Source organism: Xenopus laevis, chromosome 5L (genome assembly GCF_017654675.1).
Source record: "Xenopus laevis strain J_2021 chromosome 5L, Xenopus_laevis_v10.1, whole genome shotgun sequence".
NCBI lineage: Eukaryota > Metazoa > Chordata > Amphibia > Anura > Pipidae > Xenopus > Xenopus laevis.
Window position 1 is genome coordinate 74,937,892 of NC_054379.1, and position 18,714 is coordinate 74,956,605.

General features: G+C 36.0%; 1 protein-coding gene across 5 annotated transcripts in view; it reads left to right on the forward strand.

The window, feature by feature from the left end:
• Nucleotides 1–18,714, forward strand: part of LOC108716793 (cAMP-specific 3',5'-cyclic phosphodiesterase 7B) — a 160,336-nt gene that overhangs the window by 108,226 nt on the left and 33,396 nt on the right. For all 5 annotated transcript variants that reach the window (XM_041562960.1, XM_041562962.1, XM_041562963.1 and 2 more), the window contains one exon: nt 16,956–17,039. In XM_041562960.1, the coding sequence (XP_041418894.1) occupies nt 16,956–17,039 (84 nt within the window). The remainder of the gene's footprint in view (nt 1–16,955; nt 17,040–18,714) is intronic.

Consider the following 18,714-nt stretch of genomic DNA (forward strand, 5'->3'; position numbering starts at 1 on the left):
ACTATTTATCTGTTTATTCTGCAAGAATTTTAAAGGGGCAATTCACCTTTTAATATGATGTAAGTGATATTCCTAGAGGTTGGTAAACTATTTATCGTTTTATTCAAAAACCTGCAATTTAAGATTTGCCTCGTTGCTGCGGTCACTGACCTCATCAAACACAGAGCCCATCAACATTTTTCTAAGGGAATCTAAATTTATCAAGTTTGTGATCTCATAAGTCTCACTTGAAACAGCATGGGGACCCAGTGTTGCTCCAATACGTTAAGAATCACTTAAATGTTTGCTGCTTCTGTAAAAGCTGCTTTGTATGTATAGTACATGGGCATAAGAAAAATATGCATATATACATATGTTCTACACTTGTTCTACAAACTGAAGAAAATATGTGAATATTAATGAATGCAGAAAAATGATTGTGGCCAAGCATTTCTATAGTACACCAATAGATCACACTCTGACTGGAGAAAAACACTTTTTTGCTGAACTGCAGTGATGAAGGGGCTCAGGGAACATTTTGTTTGTGATGTACTTGTTTTAACTGTGAATTTTGATCTATAAAAAAAAAAGGCTAATGGCACACGTACTGTTTCTCCACTTACCCGATAAATTTCAAGATTCCCCCAAATCCTCAATGACTGGCATTAATTGAAGCCACAGGTCAATGCTCATGAAAAGCAATTTTCAGCCCTCCAGGCAGTTTCTATTCATGTCAATAGCAGGAGGAATGGCGGGTTATTGGAAATACACCAGTGGAGAAATACTTTGTATACATTAGCCTAAAGCAGAGTTATTTGTTGTTACCACAGAGGGGAAGAAAAAATGGTATTTGTTTAAAAAATAGCCTTGCCTGAGTAGCAGTCTTAATTCTATTCTTTCTTTTATTCAATCAGATGTGAAAAATGATACTGTAGACTTGCTTTCAACTTGTTTATAGAATACAAATCCGCTTCAAATCAAGAACTGATTGGTGTGTGACTAATTTTAAAACATGTTTATTAGAGTCAATAGAAAGCAGGCATGCAATAACTACAGTTTAGCATGCATTGGGCTTATACACCTGTCCCCTCCATAAAAATGAGGAACTAAATTCGATACTGTATAACATACTAGTTTACCATTCATTGTACAATATGCATTTTTCACTCTCTTTCTCTAATGCTGCTTTATCTGTTCCTGTGTTAACCCACTAAAGGTGTATCATGTATATTAAGTACAACTCATGGTGAATGACCTCTCTGATTTGTGACGCTTCAACAGTTCTTCTGTTTACAGTTTCAAGCTCCCTGCCAAATAGCTGTCCTTGACAAAAATGCCAACTAGTCACATTTGAAGGTGCCTTTTTAGGTCAGATTGCTGAATGTACACTCAAATGGTACAAATAATTAAATTGAATAATGAACACAAGAGATTTATGATCTGTCATTTTTAATAGGTATGCACCGAATCCAGGATTCAGTTCGGGATTCGGGCAGGATTCGGCATTTTTCAGTAGGATTCAGCATATGCAAATCCTAATCCGAACCCTAATTTGCATATGCAAATTAGGGGTGCGGAGGGAAAATGCGTGACTTTTTGTCAGAAAACAAGGAAATAAAAAATATTTTCCCCTTCCCACACCTAATTTGCATATGCAAATTCGGCTTGGTTCAGTATTCGGCCGAATCTTTCACGAAGGATTCGGGGGTTCGGCCGAATCCAAAATAGTGGATTCGGTGCATCCCTAATTTTTAAACATGCATTAATGGATGCCCATTCCTAAGAACTGGTGCATTGGTCAAAGTAATTTTAAATATGAGAACAACTCATAAATGATTCTGCTCAGACTTTGTTTTTCGGTGTGAAGAAATTAGATTTTCCCCAAAATTTTCAGGAAAATTTGAAGACCATTTTAAACTGTTAATTGATCAAAACTGCTGCTTAGCCCTAAAAGAGAAGCATTTTTGCATATATTCCAATGCCTGGAATCTTATTTCTTGAATGGTTAAACACATATTGCCTAGTCTTCAGTGTAATAGAAAAGTTTAATCAAGGCCACTATGGGCACTGATGGCTTCTAGGTCTATTATAAATACCATTTTGGAAATCAAAGTGATTCTGGTTTCATGTTTTAAAAGGAATATATCAGTAGAGCTTTAAAAAGATACCCTGTGTTATACTGGCCTTCTAAAACAAACCCTCTGCCTGCCCAGACCCCCCACCACCCCACCAGACCCTTAAGTTTGAAGGACAAAAACCCTGGCTTAATTTTTGAGAGAGCAAAGGCAGAAGACCTGTTTCTGGTCAACACAGGCAGATCACTATAGACTGCATAAAGGGGTTGTTTACTTTAAGTTAACTTTTAGTATGTTATAGGAAAATGAATTCTAAGTAACTTTTCAATTGGTCTTCTTATTTTCTTTTTTATAGTTTTTGAAATATTTGCCTTCTTCCTCTGACTCTTTATAGCTTTCAGATGGCGATTAATGACCCCATATAAAAACAAATGCTCTGTAAGGCTACTTTTCATTACTCTATTCAGGCCCTCTCCTATTCATATTCCAGTCTCTTATTAAAATCCATGCATGGTTGCTAGGGTAAATTAAACCATAGCAACTAGATTGCTAAAAATTATCAAATAAAAAGCTAAATAACTCAAAAACCACAAATAGCTAAAAATGAAACCAATTGCAAATTATTGTGTATGTACCCCAAAAACGATGTGTAGTCTGGAAATACAACTCTGAAATAGGATATATTCATTACCGAACAAAACCATATCCTTGCAAAAAGTTGTTTTCCATGTAAACGACAATTTCCATGTAAAATTAAGGGGCCCATTTACTTAGCTCGAGTGAAGGAATAGAGGAAAAAAACCTTGAATTTCGAATGTTTTTTTTGGCTACTTCGACCATCGAATGGGCTACTTCGACCTTCGACTACGACTTCGAATCGAACGATTCAACTAAAAATCGTTCGACTATTCGACCATTCTATAGTCGAAGTACTGTCTCTTTAAAAAAAAACTTCGACCCAATAGTTCGCCACCTAAAAGCTACCGAAGTCAATGTTAGCCTATGGGGAAGGTCCCCATAGGCTTAGCTATCTTTTTTTGGTCGAACAAAAATCGTTCGATCGATGGATTAAAATCGAACGATTTTTTATTCGAAGTTCAAGGATTTAACTTCGACAGTCGAATATCGAGGGTTAATTAACCCTCGATATTCGACCTTAAGTAAATTTGCCCCTGAATGAAAACATGAAAGCATATTCACCTACTTGCTCTCATTTTAGGGTCTAATCATGTGGTATCAAACATGCTGCCAAAAGATAAGAAGAGTTTTGAAATGTCTCTGGACAGGCAGACTTGTTAAATCTTTCAAGGTTGTAAAGCTCGTCAGGCAGGAACAAAAAAAAAAAAATAGAGCAAATGTGTGTATAAGCTCAGGGTTACTCTATCTGTTGCACTGACGCAATAAACCTTCAGGGAGGAACAGAGATATCTGAGAAATGTTTAAATTGAGTATTTGTAGTCAAAGAATGTCAGGATATGAATATAAATATGATTTTTTTTAAACAAAAAAAGGGTAAAAAGGACATTTAGAAAGTGTTTTAGTATAAGCATACTTGATGCCCGCTTAATGACATTTGCTCTTCAGGTTTTTTATTATGATGGCACTGCCACAGCAAGTCTGCATATTAACATCAAGCTCTTTACCTATTTGGACTGCTTATTGCAATGGCAGTATTACAACACACAGCAAGGTGTGTGTGAATATTTTCTTCAGTTTGCATGTTGATTAAGTTTTGGGGCTGTATCTAAAGGAGCTAGAAAATGTTCTCTAAAAACTGCATACCCACACACAGAGACAAAGTTTTGAAATAAAAAAAAAATGAAGTGTGGGAAGGTAAATTGGTTGTGCTGACCCCAGCACTTGGACAACAAAAGTATAGTATTGGTATTTAGTAGGGATGTGTGAAATGGCCATGTGATACCGTAAGGCTCTTTGAAGTGTCAGTGTTCCACAATGTGATATTCCAAAAGAAGTCACTGAAATATATACAGCCTCAAAGTAGCTATGTACTGTATAACCTACCTGCTATACACAAAGCAGAATATTTAACCATGGTGTTGTAGATACACAAAAAATAATAAAAATGACCAGATTTCCCAGGGGTTATCTTTTACAAAACAAAGAGGCACAAAAGGATAGTTTTGTACCACTATTTTGTACCACTAGGGAATATATACTAACTGCACACAGAGGTCCTATAAAACAAAGCTGCAATCAAAACTCCATAAGAGTGACTGTGAAAACTATAGGAAAAATCTAAAACTGCTTATTGTACATAGTTGAACAATCATGTAGAACTGCACCTTCCTCTGTCTCTGTATATATGTACAGTATATATATATATATATATATATATATATATATATATATATATATATATATATATATATATATATATATATATATATATATATATGGATAAAATTATAAAATGCTCTAATACTGTAAAAGTAGTTTACACTTGCCTGTACCTGATGAATCTAAGGATTTTTAGTAACAAATTTGTTTAAGGTTATAGGCTTTATTTAGACCAGCCCCAATGACCTGTTAACAGTGTATGCTTTGTGAATATCTTCTGGTAAGCATATGGATAATTTAGACATGCCTACCTGTGCTACTGAGTTAGTATGAGTGGATATGTAGAGGGGCTCTAAGGAAAGATCTGAAGCTCTTTGGAATGGCTTCATTTTTCCAATCCTTTCTTGATGAAAGTGTTGAGTGGCCTAATTAATGGTGGTTTTATAACCAAGATCACCTGGATCTCTTCCTGGGAGAACCCGTAAAAATAAAATATGTTTATATTCTCAGTTGTCTTTTATAGCATAAAAGAAAGCAGGCCCCGTGCATGTCTAAACTGCTTAACTTTGTAATCCTGGTTATTTATTTGTGAACATCAGCAGTAGTTCATGTCCAAGGGCACAGCAGAAAAGACATTTAGCCAAGGGCTTTGATGCCACTGTACAACAAGATGAGCTGTCAGTGTAGGATTTGCAGCAAGTTGGTCACATGCATTGGTGAAGCATGTATAGGACGGAAACAATGGACTGTGTTGGTTCGTACGTGATTTCAAATGGAGTCTAAAATGTTATCGTATTAATTGAGTCTGCTCCCCTTAAGGCTAATGATGAGATTTGGATTGAATTTTAATTTGCCGGCCTACAAGTGGAGCAGGCATTTGTCTCAGGTGGTCACTGTGGTCAATGTCACTCTTGACATAGTGGGGTCATTCCCAAAAATGGCACAAATTCTTACAAAATAGTATTGCCTATTCATAATACATTGTGCTAGTGCCTTCTACTATTCTATCTTCACAACATATCACTAATGTGATAGCTGGCCTGACATAATGTTGTTTTAGACAGTAAGTGGTATGGCAAAGGGAAGTGTGGCATTAAAGTGGAGCTATTCATTTGCCAGCATTCGTGTTCAGGCTCGCAGTCATAAATGAACCCGTCCCTTATATCTTATAAGTTTGCAGCAACACACAAATAATTAGAAGATATATTTTTGCAATTGCATTACTATTTGTAAAGCATGCAATTTCCCACTACTTATCAGATTTCCCAGTTACAAACACACCAAGGTTTCTAAAAAAGGGCTGTAACTTCGACATTTCACCCAACGCAACTTGAAATACTTATTTTTTGCTATGTCGAAGAGGTCATTTCCTTTGTACGTGTGGCTCTTCTCTTTGTTTTAGGTTCACTGACCTAGCAAAGCATCCCATGTCATGCAAATATTACTTAAACTGAATACGAGCCAGGAAAAGAGTTTGTAAACATGGATGCACGCAAGCACGCATTCTGACTTCATGTGAAACATCTGTCACATTAGTTAGTGGGCAGCACTGAATTTTCTCAAGTCTTTTTCCACAAATTCTCATATGCTTTGTTCAACAGTGAAAAAAACTATTGCCTATTCAACTTTTGCCTAATTCTATTGAAGCTTAGTGGCAGTTCCAAAAAGGGCTACAATCCAAAAATATATATTCTTTTGCCTTCTGCATTTTAGGTTTTACTTCTATGTATCTCGGCAGACAGATATAGCTTTAAAAAGGTTATTTACTAAACTCTGAATGCAAAAATCATGAAAAATTCTTGATTTTTTTTTTTATAAAATCTGACTTTTTCGATTTTTTTAAGCCCCGAGAATGGAAAAGTCTGAATCTGAAAATCCAGCATCTCAGACCTGTCGAGGTTGCATATAAGTCAATGGGAGAAGTCCCAATGCTTTTTTGATGTGTGCTGGGTTTGGGCAATACCCCAACGTTTTCAGAGTTATTGGGAGAAAATTACAAAAAAAAGTGAAAATCTTGAAAATTGGATGAAAAAGTCCAAAAAATTTGTGAAAATCTGATTTTTTCCCGCAACTACCACTGAACTACAACTCTCCACATACTGGCAATATAGAATGATATAGGGATTATTTAGGTTTGCAGCCACAAGTGTGGTCACGCTAAAATGGACACAATTGATCTGTGTATTGATACTATTCATTAAATGTACTTGTGTCAAAACACACTCCTTGCACTTCTGTATACTTGTACTCAGTTCCGTTGGTCCATCCAGGAAGCTCTGATGAATGGTGAGCAAGTATGCCTATTGACGCAGGAGATTTCTGAAACCACTGCCACCCTGCACAGATGGAACCTTGGTAATTCCAAGGTTCAAGATACCTTTGCCAAAGAATCATGAACAAACATCATTTTAATGCAGACAATGTCAGAAATGGAGCAATAACCACTTGCACATGGCAATTAAGGTTTAATTGTGGGTAAAACACTCAGGGGCACTCCGCCAATGAGGCGAGTTGAGGCACTCGCCTCAGGCGGCAGCGCCCCCCCCCCCCCGGTTGACAGGGGCAGCAAAAATGCCACTCCTGTTAACTAAGAGCCGAATTTCCGGTTTTCAATCTGGAAATTTTGCTCTTCTAGTGCAGAGAGTGCAATTGCGCTCTCTGCACTAGCGACGTGGACCCCCCAGACCCCCGTCCGGCACTCAAGGTGAGTGCCGTGGGGGAGGCGGGGGGCGGCAAAAACAAACAAATCTAAATGCCTCCCAAAATATAACAATGGACCGGACCCTGCACATACACAGTACATCAACACAATGCCACTTGCACTTTCAAAAAAATCTTTTAACTTCCATCCATCCACCAGAATCACTTATCTCCTCAAATTATATTTATCATCTTGCTTCTTTGACAGTATTACTGCTTGAATCTGTATACCATTTCACTCCTGTCATCATAAACTGTCTTCATAGTCCTTCATCAGCTACAGTACAGGAGTGGAAGTTCTGTCTTTAAGACTTGCACATAGCAAACTCTACCAGTACAATTTTCCCATAAAAAAAGGCAGCAATAAAATGGAGCAAGTTGCCAAAGGACACTTTCTATTGACAACAATGGGAAGAATGTTTATTGCCTGAAAAACACACTCATCTACATTTTCATGGTATAACCATGGGTATTTGTCCTGTTTTCAACTCTTAGTTAGTGAGAAGTGGCCCAAATCAATTTCTACCATTTTTGGCTACTTTTGTTTTAGCGAAAAGTAGTAGGAAATTGCAGTGAAGAATAGCTGTGGTCAAAATCCCCATGTACACCTCTCACTGCTCCTAATACTGTTGAATTGCAAACTCTCGAATGGACGCACACAGAGTGGTGACAGCTAGACCATTACCCTAATAGGTATTGGCCCTAAGGCTGAACATTATTTGACTAGAAATTTTAGCTATGTTACCCTTTAGAGATGTTTTTTGGCAATTGATTTTATTCTTTGTTTTGTCTTTAAAGTGACTACATAGTTCATAGTACAAATTGATCCAGGGTCTGATTGCCATTTTGGAGTCAGGAAGGAACTTTTTTCCACCTTCTGAGGCAAATTGGAGAGGCTTCAAGTAGTGTTTTTTGCCTTCCTCTGTATCAACTAGCAGTTAGGCAGGTTAAAATAGAGTTAAAAGGTTGAACTTGATGGACGTGTGTCTTTTTTCATCCTAATTTACTATGTGACTATGTTACATTCTTCAAGAGTAGAGAAGGGTGTGACACATTGTCAAAAATATTCAAGCATTAAATACAACATGCAACATAAAGAAATTAAGAACAATTTAGTAAATGAGTCTCTTTTTAATCATAATACAAATTCATTTTCCTTACTTGTATACAAGTGGTTTCCCCATTCACAGAACTATCCCCAGCCTTTAAACAAATTTTGCATTGCTTGTGCCATGTCAGTCACCTCTAAAAATATTGAGAAAACCTTGAGGAAACCTCTAAATGGTTATGTTTCAGTTCTCCAGGGTGTTACCTTAGCAGCCCCATTACACTTAGAAGCACCATAGAACTAATACATTTTTTACAGAACTTCAGAAAGGTAACAACCAATATTTTTATAAGGGATGCCCTTAATATAGGATTCTGTTTAGTATTCAATATTTATTAAGTGTAAAAAGCACAAAAAATGGTAATTCAAAACTTTGCCATCTAAAAGCTGGCAAGGTCATGTAGACGTCAATTGGAGCTGTCCTTATCAAATTGTGATGGTTTTCAGCATTGTATTTGCTTGTAATCGCACAAAAATTCATACAGAATTTAGGATTTCAAGGTCATTGTTGTCTTATTTGTATTTGTTCTGCATTTTTATTCATTGAGTTTTTCATATTCAGATTTTTTTTTAAAAATACAGAGACAATTGTGATTTTTAAAAATGTGAGGTTGAAAAAACCATAAAACATAAAACCATAAAAAGGTGATAACGTTTTTGCTCAGATGATGCCATGTTGGGACTTTTGCTTACTATTTCATAAATTAGGGTTTGGATTTGGTTCATTGTTTAGCTTAAACTTTTTTGTAATGTTTGGTATTCAGTGAATACATTATATCCTATTTTAATCAATTCCATACAAGAAACCTCACTTTAAGATACCAGCTGTTTGTCTCTATGCATAATTTGTAGCTGCTGCAAAATTTCTTATTTCTTATTATATCTAGATATATTAGAAACAAAATATACATTGATACACTTTTGCTGGTATCATGCTATGTACAAGTATGGTACAAGCTGTTATCTGGAAACCCTTTATCCAGAAAGCTCAGAATGACATCCATCACTCATAGACTTCAATTTAAACAAATAAAATGATTTCCTTTTTCTCTGTAATCATAAAACAGTACCTTGTACTTGATCCAAACTAAGATATAATGAATCCCTATTGGAGGTAAAACGATCCTATTAGCTATAATTAATGTTTACATGATTTTAGCAGACTTATGGTAGGAGATCCAAATTACAGAAAGATCCCTTATCTGGAAAACCTGTCACACTGTAAATATGGAAGTTAGCGCTAGGAAAAAACATTAAATACACCTAATACACTGGTTTTGCCTCCAATATGGATTAATTATATCTTAGTTTTGATCAAGTGCAAGATACTTTTTTATTATTAAAAATATTTCTGGAGATTTCTGGATAACAGGTTTCCAGATAACGGATCCGATACCTGTACAGAGAAAAGGGAAATACGTTTTAAAATTTTAAATAATTTCATTAAAATGGGGTCTATGGGAGACATCCTTCCCGTAATTCAGAGCTAATAAAATAGAATAAAGGGTTTCTGGATAATGGATCCTATATCTGTATTAGCAATGCTTGTAAACAAAAATGTGAATATTATAGTGTGGAATTGTCTATAAAACATCTCATATTTTTAAGAAATTTTTAAAAAAAAAAAACAGACAGTATAACACATGCTTTATGATTATTGGTTTTTTTAATTTAGGGACTTGGCTTCATTCTTTCAAGGAACACTAAAAAAATGGTATCTTGTTTAATAGGCGCCAGGCATAAATCTCCACTCATCTGGGAGGTCTTGAACACAGAATTTCCGGGGTTGGAAGATCTTCATTGCTAAATGTGTTATCATTAAAAGTATCTGCTCTGCAAACAGTACAGGAAGCCACTGCTGGGATCTCTATTCTTTATCTTTATTGCACATGGCTTTTATGACCTTTGGTATATAGAACTTTTGCATAAAATATGAGAACTTATATGTTTGTTTTTCTCATCACATCCTTGAACGGAGACATTAGTCTAGTGATACAATGGTTAGTCAGAATTGTGTATTATTAGTAGTGCTGTATGATTATAAGATATTGTGCTATAAATGTGACTATATCTACAGTATAGCCAATATTTTTTCAGGGCCCATTTGCTCCAGTACAGATAAGAGTCGCTGTGCTATTCTTTTAGCAAACATGTGTTTGATCATGGATGCCCTTATACATATGCTTAGAATGTTGTACAGCTTTTTAAAAACATCTAACGTCAGAACTGCATAGCTAAAAGAAACTCATAATCACCTGTTTTGGATTCAGATTTCAGCAGCCAATTACTTTCCCTAATATGTCATGTCAACAGCAACATCTTTTTGTTGCCCGCTAGCACACAAAATGTAGGTAATGCAACTTGCAGTTCGTCAGGGTAGGCAGAGTAATAGTAGATTTCTGTGAATACAGCTGGCTATGCAACATTAGAAAAATTCCAACATAATGGGTGTTATTAGTAGGACATTTTTCTACTTCTAGAAATGCACAAACAACCATGGTGCGACAACATAGTGCCTGTGACAAGTCACAACAAGTGTGAGCCCTTAAGTCATTTGTGGCAGGTAATGCTTGCAATTATCAATGTAACAATTTCAGGCAGTCACTCTGTTGGCAATAGACTGGAAAATCCATTTGTATTGCCTCATATGCTAATGTGAAAAGATATGTTCACCAATCATGTGGTTGGTGTGAATTCGTTAAAATTGACCTTAACGTTTTATCTTTATAACCAGACCCAATTATTATCTGGTTTAGGATTAAAAGAGGTTTAAGGCCGTGATAAAGCTTTTTAACAATCATTTATTTTTGATTGAGTTTATTTTCCTTTTTAAAGTGAGATTGATGCTCTAATGCAGTTCAGACCAGCAGTGATCAAACCTGTTGCATTTGTACTAAGCACCCTGGGTGACATTCGGTAGCAAAGCCTTTGGGATAAAAGCAAAGTGCTCTGAACTATATAAGCCTATCATTTCACCAACGAAAATATAGACATGGCCCAAAATGTTTTCATTATCCCCTCTCGGTATTGATATAAATTTAGGGGCAGATTTATCAAAGGTCGAGGTGATTTTTCGAATTAAAAAAATTGGAATTTCAAGCTATTTTTGTGTAACTTGACTAGGGAATAGTCCAAATTCGATTTGAATTTTAAAAAAATTTGAAAATTCAAATATCGGAATTGTACTGTTTCTTTAAAAATCCAACTTCTACCATTCAGCATCTAAAACCTGCCAAATTGCTGTTTTAGCCTATAGGGGACCTCCTAGAACCAGTCTGGAGTCAATTGGTGGACTTTGAAAAATCTAAGGTTTTTTTGTAAAAAACTTCGAATTGAATTCGATCGAATGCGCTATTGCTTCGATTCATATGATTTGAAGTCGGCCGAATAAGGACCAATTCGATCTAAAACGGACCTATTCGACCAAAAAAAACCTTTGACTTAATTTCGGTAGGTCTTATTTAATTCGAATTGCAAAGTTTTTCAAATTCGAAATTCGACCCTTGATAAATATGCCCCTTAATTTCTTCATATTTAAAGAAAATATTCAAGTTGTCAACTTGCAGCAGATACACTGGGGCATAAATATTTAAGGGCCTATTTATGTATGAAAGAAAATTATCTGCATTTTTATAATTATATTGTTGAGAATATATTTACTAACGCTCAGTGGTCGATATTTCTAACAAGCGTGTGCCTGGTCAATCATAAACAAATTCCTGCACTTGTGTTCTTCATTGCTTTAGCCCACTGCTGCTTTCTATGGAAAGCAAAGAACAGGCAAGACAGGACTATATTCATTTCTATATTTATAAATGAATAATGACAGAATTTTGTACAATTTGGAGATGTTATATAGCATGTAGGTATTTGTGACTTTGTGCATTTCTGTTACTTATATGAGACGGATGTACGAGATTACAGTTAATGGCTCTCTAACAAAATGCCACCCACATTTCAAGTAAATTTTGCAGTGTCAAAAGTTAACATTGAGTAAGGTGTTAGAAATAACTGTCAAGACATATTGTAGCATAAATAAAGAGCACAAAGATGGCAGTATTCTAAATTAAGGTGTTTTATTGCATAGAACCTACTATATTTAGAAGACTGCATTCCATATAAAGGTCCAACCCTACAGTCCAAATTTTATGGGTCTATTTTTCTTTGTGATGAATATCACATTGTAAAAAAAATGCCACAATTGAGAGTAAGCTTGAGAGAATTAATGATTAGGTGTGTTTTTCATGTGGCTGTCAGTGTGGGTGGCTAACCAACAGCTTAACAGCGTTTAGAAAAGTAAAAAGATAGGGTCAAATGGGAAATGCCCAAAGAGCAATAACACTAACCCAATGACAGCATTCAGAATTCTTTTACCAAGATAAAATTCGAACCATTGCCCAGAGATTTATTAAAATTCGAGAATGAAGTGAAACTCAATATGAATTGCTCATGGCAAAACATTTTAACATTTGATAAATGTATCATCTAGTGCTTCCAATTTTTAATTCGTTTTTTTTACATATTTAAAACCTTGACCTTCAGGGAGTCTTAGGCTTTCTTTACCCTCAAGAGGTCAGAACATTTATAGAAGTCCTTGTTGATTTATGTTCTCCAGAATGAGGCAGAGAAGTGTCAGTTCATCTCTCTGGCTGTACCTACCCTTGCTGACAGTTTTACAACCGCTGAATGGTCAGTGCAAGAATGTTTTTTATTCTTAATAGTTAATAAAAATAACAGGGCAATAAGAGGAAAAAAAACTATTCAGGAAATGCTTCTCTAGGGAGGCAATTGAGTCTGTTTTTAGTTCCTGGCAACGCACTAAAATGTATGGGTTTGTTATGCTTTACTTTTTTTATGTTTTGTCTCACCTTTCTCCAAGCTGGATGCGAAGATACATAACCTCCCTCCTTAGGCATGCATTCTAAAATGTCTGTACAAAAACAATGGCATGACTATAAAGTAGCACTTTTAGTATTTAACATACAAATTCTATCAGTACATAAAATAAGAAAATGAGAAGCTGGTAAAAAGAAATGTTTTAGGACATTCAGAGATGGCTGCGTTGTATGAATCTGCTTCATTCTTTACAGGGGTGGTTCATTTTTAATATGTTACAAACTTTTTCAGTTGCTCTTAACTTTTTTATAGTTTTTGAATTATTTGCCTTCTTCTTCTTTCTAGCAATGGGGATCACTGACCGCATCTAAAAACAAATGCTCTGATGCTCTGTAAGGGTACAATTGTATTGTTATTGCTGCTTGTTATTGCTCATTTTTCTATTCAGGCCCTCTCCTTATCATATTCTCTAATTCAAATCCATGCATGATTGCTGGGGATAATTTCAACCCTAGCAACCAGATTGCTGAAATTGCAAACTAGAGAGCTACTGAATAAAAAGCTAAATGACTCAAAAAACCACAAATAATACCAAACCAACTACAAATTTTCTCAGAATATCATTATCATTAAACTTAATTTAAAGATGAACAAGGCTTTTGTGGCGAAAGTCACTCCTTGCATTTCTACATTTTGGTGAATCAGAAGCTGTGCGTCTATTGAAGCTAGGAAACCCTGAAGCTATTGCTTCAGGGTTTCCACAGTGACCTGCGTCAGTAGATGTGACTAAGATGACCCTGAATATTTCTAGCACATTTCAACCTGATTCACATCAATGCAAAAGTACAACTGTGCACATTTAAACATATCTGATGTAAATGCACCAAGCACAACTCCCACCTAGTATAATACCCCATAGCACCTTGCCATTCTGGGAGAATGGTGCCCTTTCTGTATTTCTATGATTAAGAAAATATAAGTGACACTCTAACATGCAGAGTGGCTTCTATTGCATTTTTCTCATAAACATAGCCTTTGATGTGACGGTTTTGTGTCACTGACCTATAAAAGCACCATGACAGTGACTAAACAGGAATTATGGGAGAACAAATTGTGCAGATATTTCTTTAGAAAGGCAAAGGGGTAGTATGGACAACATTAATAATCATCACCATATCCTGTCTGTTGCAGGGTATTCAGCTTGTGTTTCCTGTTGCTCATCATATTTGAGTCACAATGTTTATGGAACCCAGACAATATTTCCTTACCTTTTCCTAAGACTAAGTTTAGTCATATTATTACTGCTTGTTTCTAGCAGTGACTCCATAGCCACGGTATGGAGGAGAGGAAAAGCAAGAAAATAATAAAATATTGCGTGCTATATATCCCTGGTCTTAAAGTAATTGCCATCATGTATTTTGAGATTTTGGATAAATAGTAAGTGGCTGCTCAGCAAGGGTTTTAAATGCTGTGAATAAACAAAAATATGCTAATAAATAACCCCTCCTGGCAGAATGTTGTTAGGAATTTTCACATTTCTCTACATAGTCCCAATGATAATCTTTTCACAGCAAATTCTTGAATATCATCTCTATTTCTATGGTAAGGATACTTTTAAATTTTGTTTGAACCCTAAAGGGATACTGTCATAGGAAAAAAAATTTTTTTCAAAATGAATCAGTTAAAAGTGCTGCTCCAGCAGAATTCTGCACTGAAATCCATTTCTCAAAAGAGCAAACAGATTTTTTTATATCTGACATGGGGCTAGACATATTGTCAATTTCCCAGCTGCCCTAAGTCATGTGACTTGTGCTCTGATAAACTTCAATCACTCTTTACTGCTGTACTGCAAGTTGGAGTGATATCACCCCCTCCCTTTTCCCCCCCAGCAGCCAAACAAAAGAACAAGGGGAAGGTAACCAGATAACAGCTCCCTAACACAAGATAACAGCTGCCTGGTAGATCTAAGAACAAAACTCAATAGTAAAAAACCATATCCCACTGAGACACATTCAGTTACAATGAGAAGGAAAAACAACAGCCTGCCAGAAAGCATTTCTCTCCTAAAGTGCAAGCACAAGTCACATGACCAGGGGCAGCTGGGAAATTGACAAAATGTCTAGCCCCAGTCATGTGACTTGTGCTCTGATAATCTTCAGTCACTCCTTACTGCTGCACTGCAAGTTGGAGTGATATCACACCCCTCCTTCCCCCTCCCCCATCAACCCATCATCAGAACAATGGGAAGGTAAGGATAACAGCTACCTGGTACATATATCACCAGCAATCAATAGTAAAAACCTATGTCCCACTGTGACCCCATTGAGTTACATTGAGTAGGAGAAACAAAAGTCTATCAGAAAGCAGTTCCATAGTGCAGCACTGGCTCTTTCTGAAAGTACATGATCAATCAAAATTAATTGAGATGTCTGCCTAAACACCAATATTACAACTAAAAAAATTACACTTGTTGGGTTAGGAATTAAATTTTACATGGTAGAATGAATTATTTGCAGTATAAACAGTATACTATACTGTAGAAATAAAAACTACGCCATAGAAATCATGACAGAATCACTTCAAGGCCTAGGTCCTGGAGGAACCTAAGACAGCTTTGCTGTTGTGAACAAATAATTCTGAAAAAAACCTCATTGTTTTTAATAGGATCATTTTCATACCATGCACTAAATTATGCTTAATCAGAAATAACTTCTGGATATCACAGTATTCACTGTAGCAAGGTATGGGATCCATTATCTGGATACTCTGAATTACAGGAAGTCCGTCTCCCATTTTACTCCATTTTAATCAAATAATTCAAATTTTGAAAAATATATTTTCTCTGTAATAATAAAACAGTACCTTGCACTTGATCTCAATTAAGACATAATTAATCATTAGTGGAAGCAAAACAATAATATTGGGTTTAATTAACGTTTAATTTGTTTTTAGTGGTTATGGAGGTCCATATTACAGAAAGCCCCAGGTCCCAAGCATTATGGAACTGGTCCCATACCTGTAATCTCTCTTTATCATTACATTTACTGTGCAGTCATTTTATGTCATCAGTCCTTGTCCTTGTTAGTTCAAGTTCTGGCTTTTCTTTCCTGAAAGCAAACATGGAAAAGAGCAAAGACTGCAAACAGATTAATTCACCCTCGTAGCTCCACAAATTTGGCAAATGAAGTGAGTAAGCCAGATGGACAGGACACAGTCAAATGCTCCACTGCTTCCAATCCTATTTTATAAAATAAAGAGTCAACAACAGTCTTTTAACTCAGCCCAACACAAGTATGTGGGATAAAAGTTATGTATTATGCCTTGCTCCAAAACCAACAGGGTAATTCTGAAAAATGACAAATGTTCTGAATATTAATGATGCTATTTACAAAAACCCCAGATGATGTTTATTCAAAAATATAGGCCTTTTCTTGATGGCTAGATATTGACTTTTAGAGAGTGTAAACACACATCTAGAACATCAAGGGATAAATTATGTCAGCTGTTTTAAAAGAAAATGAGTTGTACGTGTAGGAAAAGTGTTACATTAATTAATATACTAATGTGATGATCTTTTTCTGAACTACTTAAACGTGAGGCATAACACTCTCCTTTGTCCATTTGTCCTTCACTGATATATTTCATGCAAATATCAAGATACTATACCCCAAGACAACTGAGCGATTACAATAGAAAATTACTCACTTCTGTAAGTTTTCCAAAATTTCAGAAACAGTGAAATGCCCATATTAATGGATATGTTTAATGAAAACACCAGGCTATTTGCTTGTCGGCACCTGTACTGATGAATTTAGGATCCAAAAAAAATGCATTTCAATATATGTATGTAGAGTATTTTCTCTGCTGTATTGATTTGAGTGAGTACATGTACATGATACAGAGCTTTATTTACAGAAAACAGCAGTACAATTAACACTGGTTATTTTTATATCTTTCAGGAGATGCTAGAGTGAAAGTTCCAGCAGGGGTTCTCTCAGAACGCCGTGGTTCATACCCTTTTATTGATTTCCGTCTTCTCAATAGTAAGTACATCTTGCAGCGCTTAAGCTAAAATTTCCTGCATGCAACTAATGAAAAACAGTTATAGAAATATGTTGTCCATGAACTTTGTATGTGCCCTTGTCTTTTTTTGAATACTTGCTTGACAGACTATATGGGTTATGACACCCTTAGCACTTCATTTACTTATTATCGCTAAGTTGTAGTCATCAAAACTAAGTTTCAGAGTGAATCTTTTCCCATTGCTTGGTAGCCCATAGGACCTTGTTGCATTAAAACTTGCCAGTGCTGAGAATGACAGCTTGTAGATAATAATAAGCAAACAATACAGTTCCCTGTGTTTTGATATATAGGCTACATGCTAAATGGTTTGGTGCAGGTGAAGGAGCACAGCATACTAACTGGTAATTCAATGAGTGGACAGTCATGAGATAGATGGTGTTTTTATATTATAATTTTCTTTGATAGACATGGTTTAACCAAACCTTAATGCAGAAATGAAACTGATAATGATTTATAATGACACTATCACGGATAAAAAATGTCTGCACTTAGCTCTGCCTGTTATATGGTTTATTAGATAAATAGGCAGACTATGTGGCTCAGCTCAATTCTAGTGAAACTTGTCAGTGCATTGATTGTATCTTGCTTTTTATAAATAACAGTCTGGAGATAAATGGAGAAGATTTTGCCTCCCTTCTCAGTATCCACCCTTACTACATCAGTGGTGTAACTAGGGGACCACGGACCCGGTCCCCGCACCCGAGATTTATAGCTTTTATTGCATGCCAAGAAGAAGCCCATCCTGCACAAAAACACAAAATTGATTTTGGCGATAGCTGTTAAATAAGAGATACTAGCTCAGCTATTAGCCTATATGGTTACAGTTTGGCTTCTAGATTTTTATTAACGCACCATGCTCTCTACAAAATACAGCATGGGGTAATTTACTAATCCCACAGATGCAAGGCCACAAGGAGTGAACAAATGCCCCTTTGGACCCGTCTGCTGAGCATTAGCACTCTGTATCTTGCAGGGATAAATAAATGCTAAGGCAGGCATTTAGTACCGGGCCCCTGGTAACTTGCACCCACTGATGCACCCTAGCTTGTGCATTTAAATGCCCACACTCAGCCTCAAGCCCACCCTTCATGAATCCAGTGCTGCTGAACACAAGCAAGGCTGTATTCATTGAAAGGAGCAGGTCTTTGTTCTCAACTGTGGCCCAACTGACAGGACTAAGTGAAAAGTGCAAAAACATGGAGCTTATTTTATGCCTCCCTGCAATTAGTAAATGTGACCTTATGCTACAGATACTAAAACGCAAGTGTACATATTAATTCTTAAACTATTTCTGTGGCCTCAGTGCCTTTATTGCTTATAAACATAAAAAGAAATAATAATAGGGGAATTCTTTACAGACAAATTTGTTTATTACAATCTGGCAACTCTATATATGAATTCTTTGTATGTAAAGCATTGCTATTGGTCCTTTTTAAAATGATTTGGCATGTAACTTGCAAAGTAAGCTTTGAGCAAATTTGGTCTGCTAACTAGGCAGTGTCACAGGCCAGGATCAGAAGTCACTTCCAACCTTTGTTGACGTCATTGCATTCACTCCCAGCATGAGAAGATAATGAATACATTGTCACTGTTTCCATAGCAACATTTTTTCCTTGGTGATACAGAGATACTTCT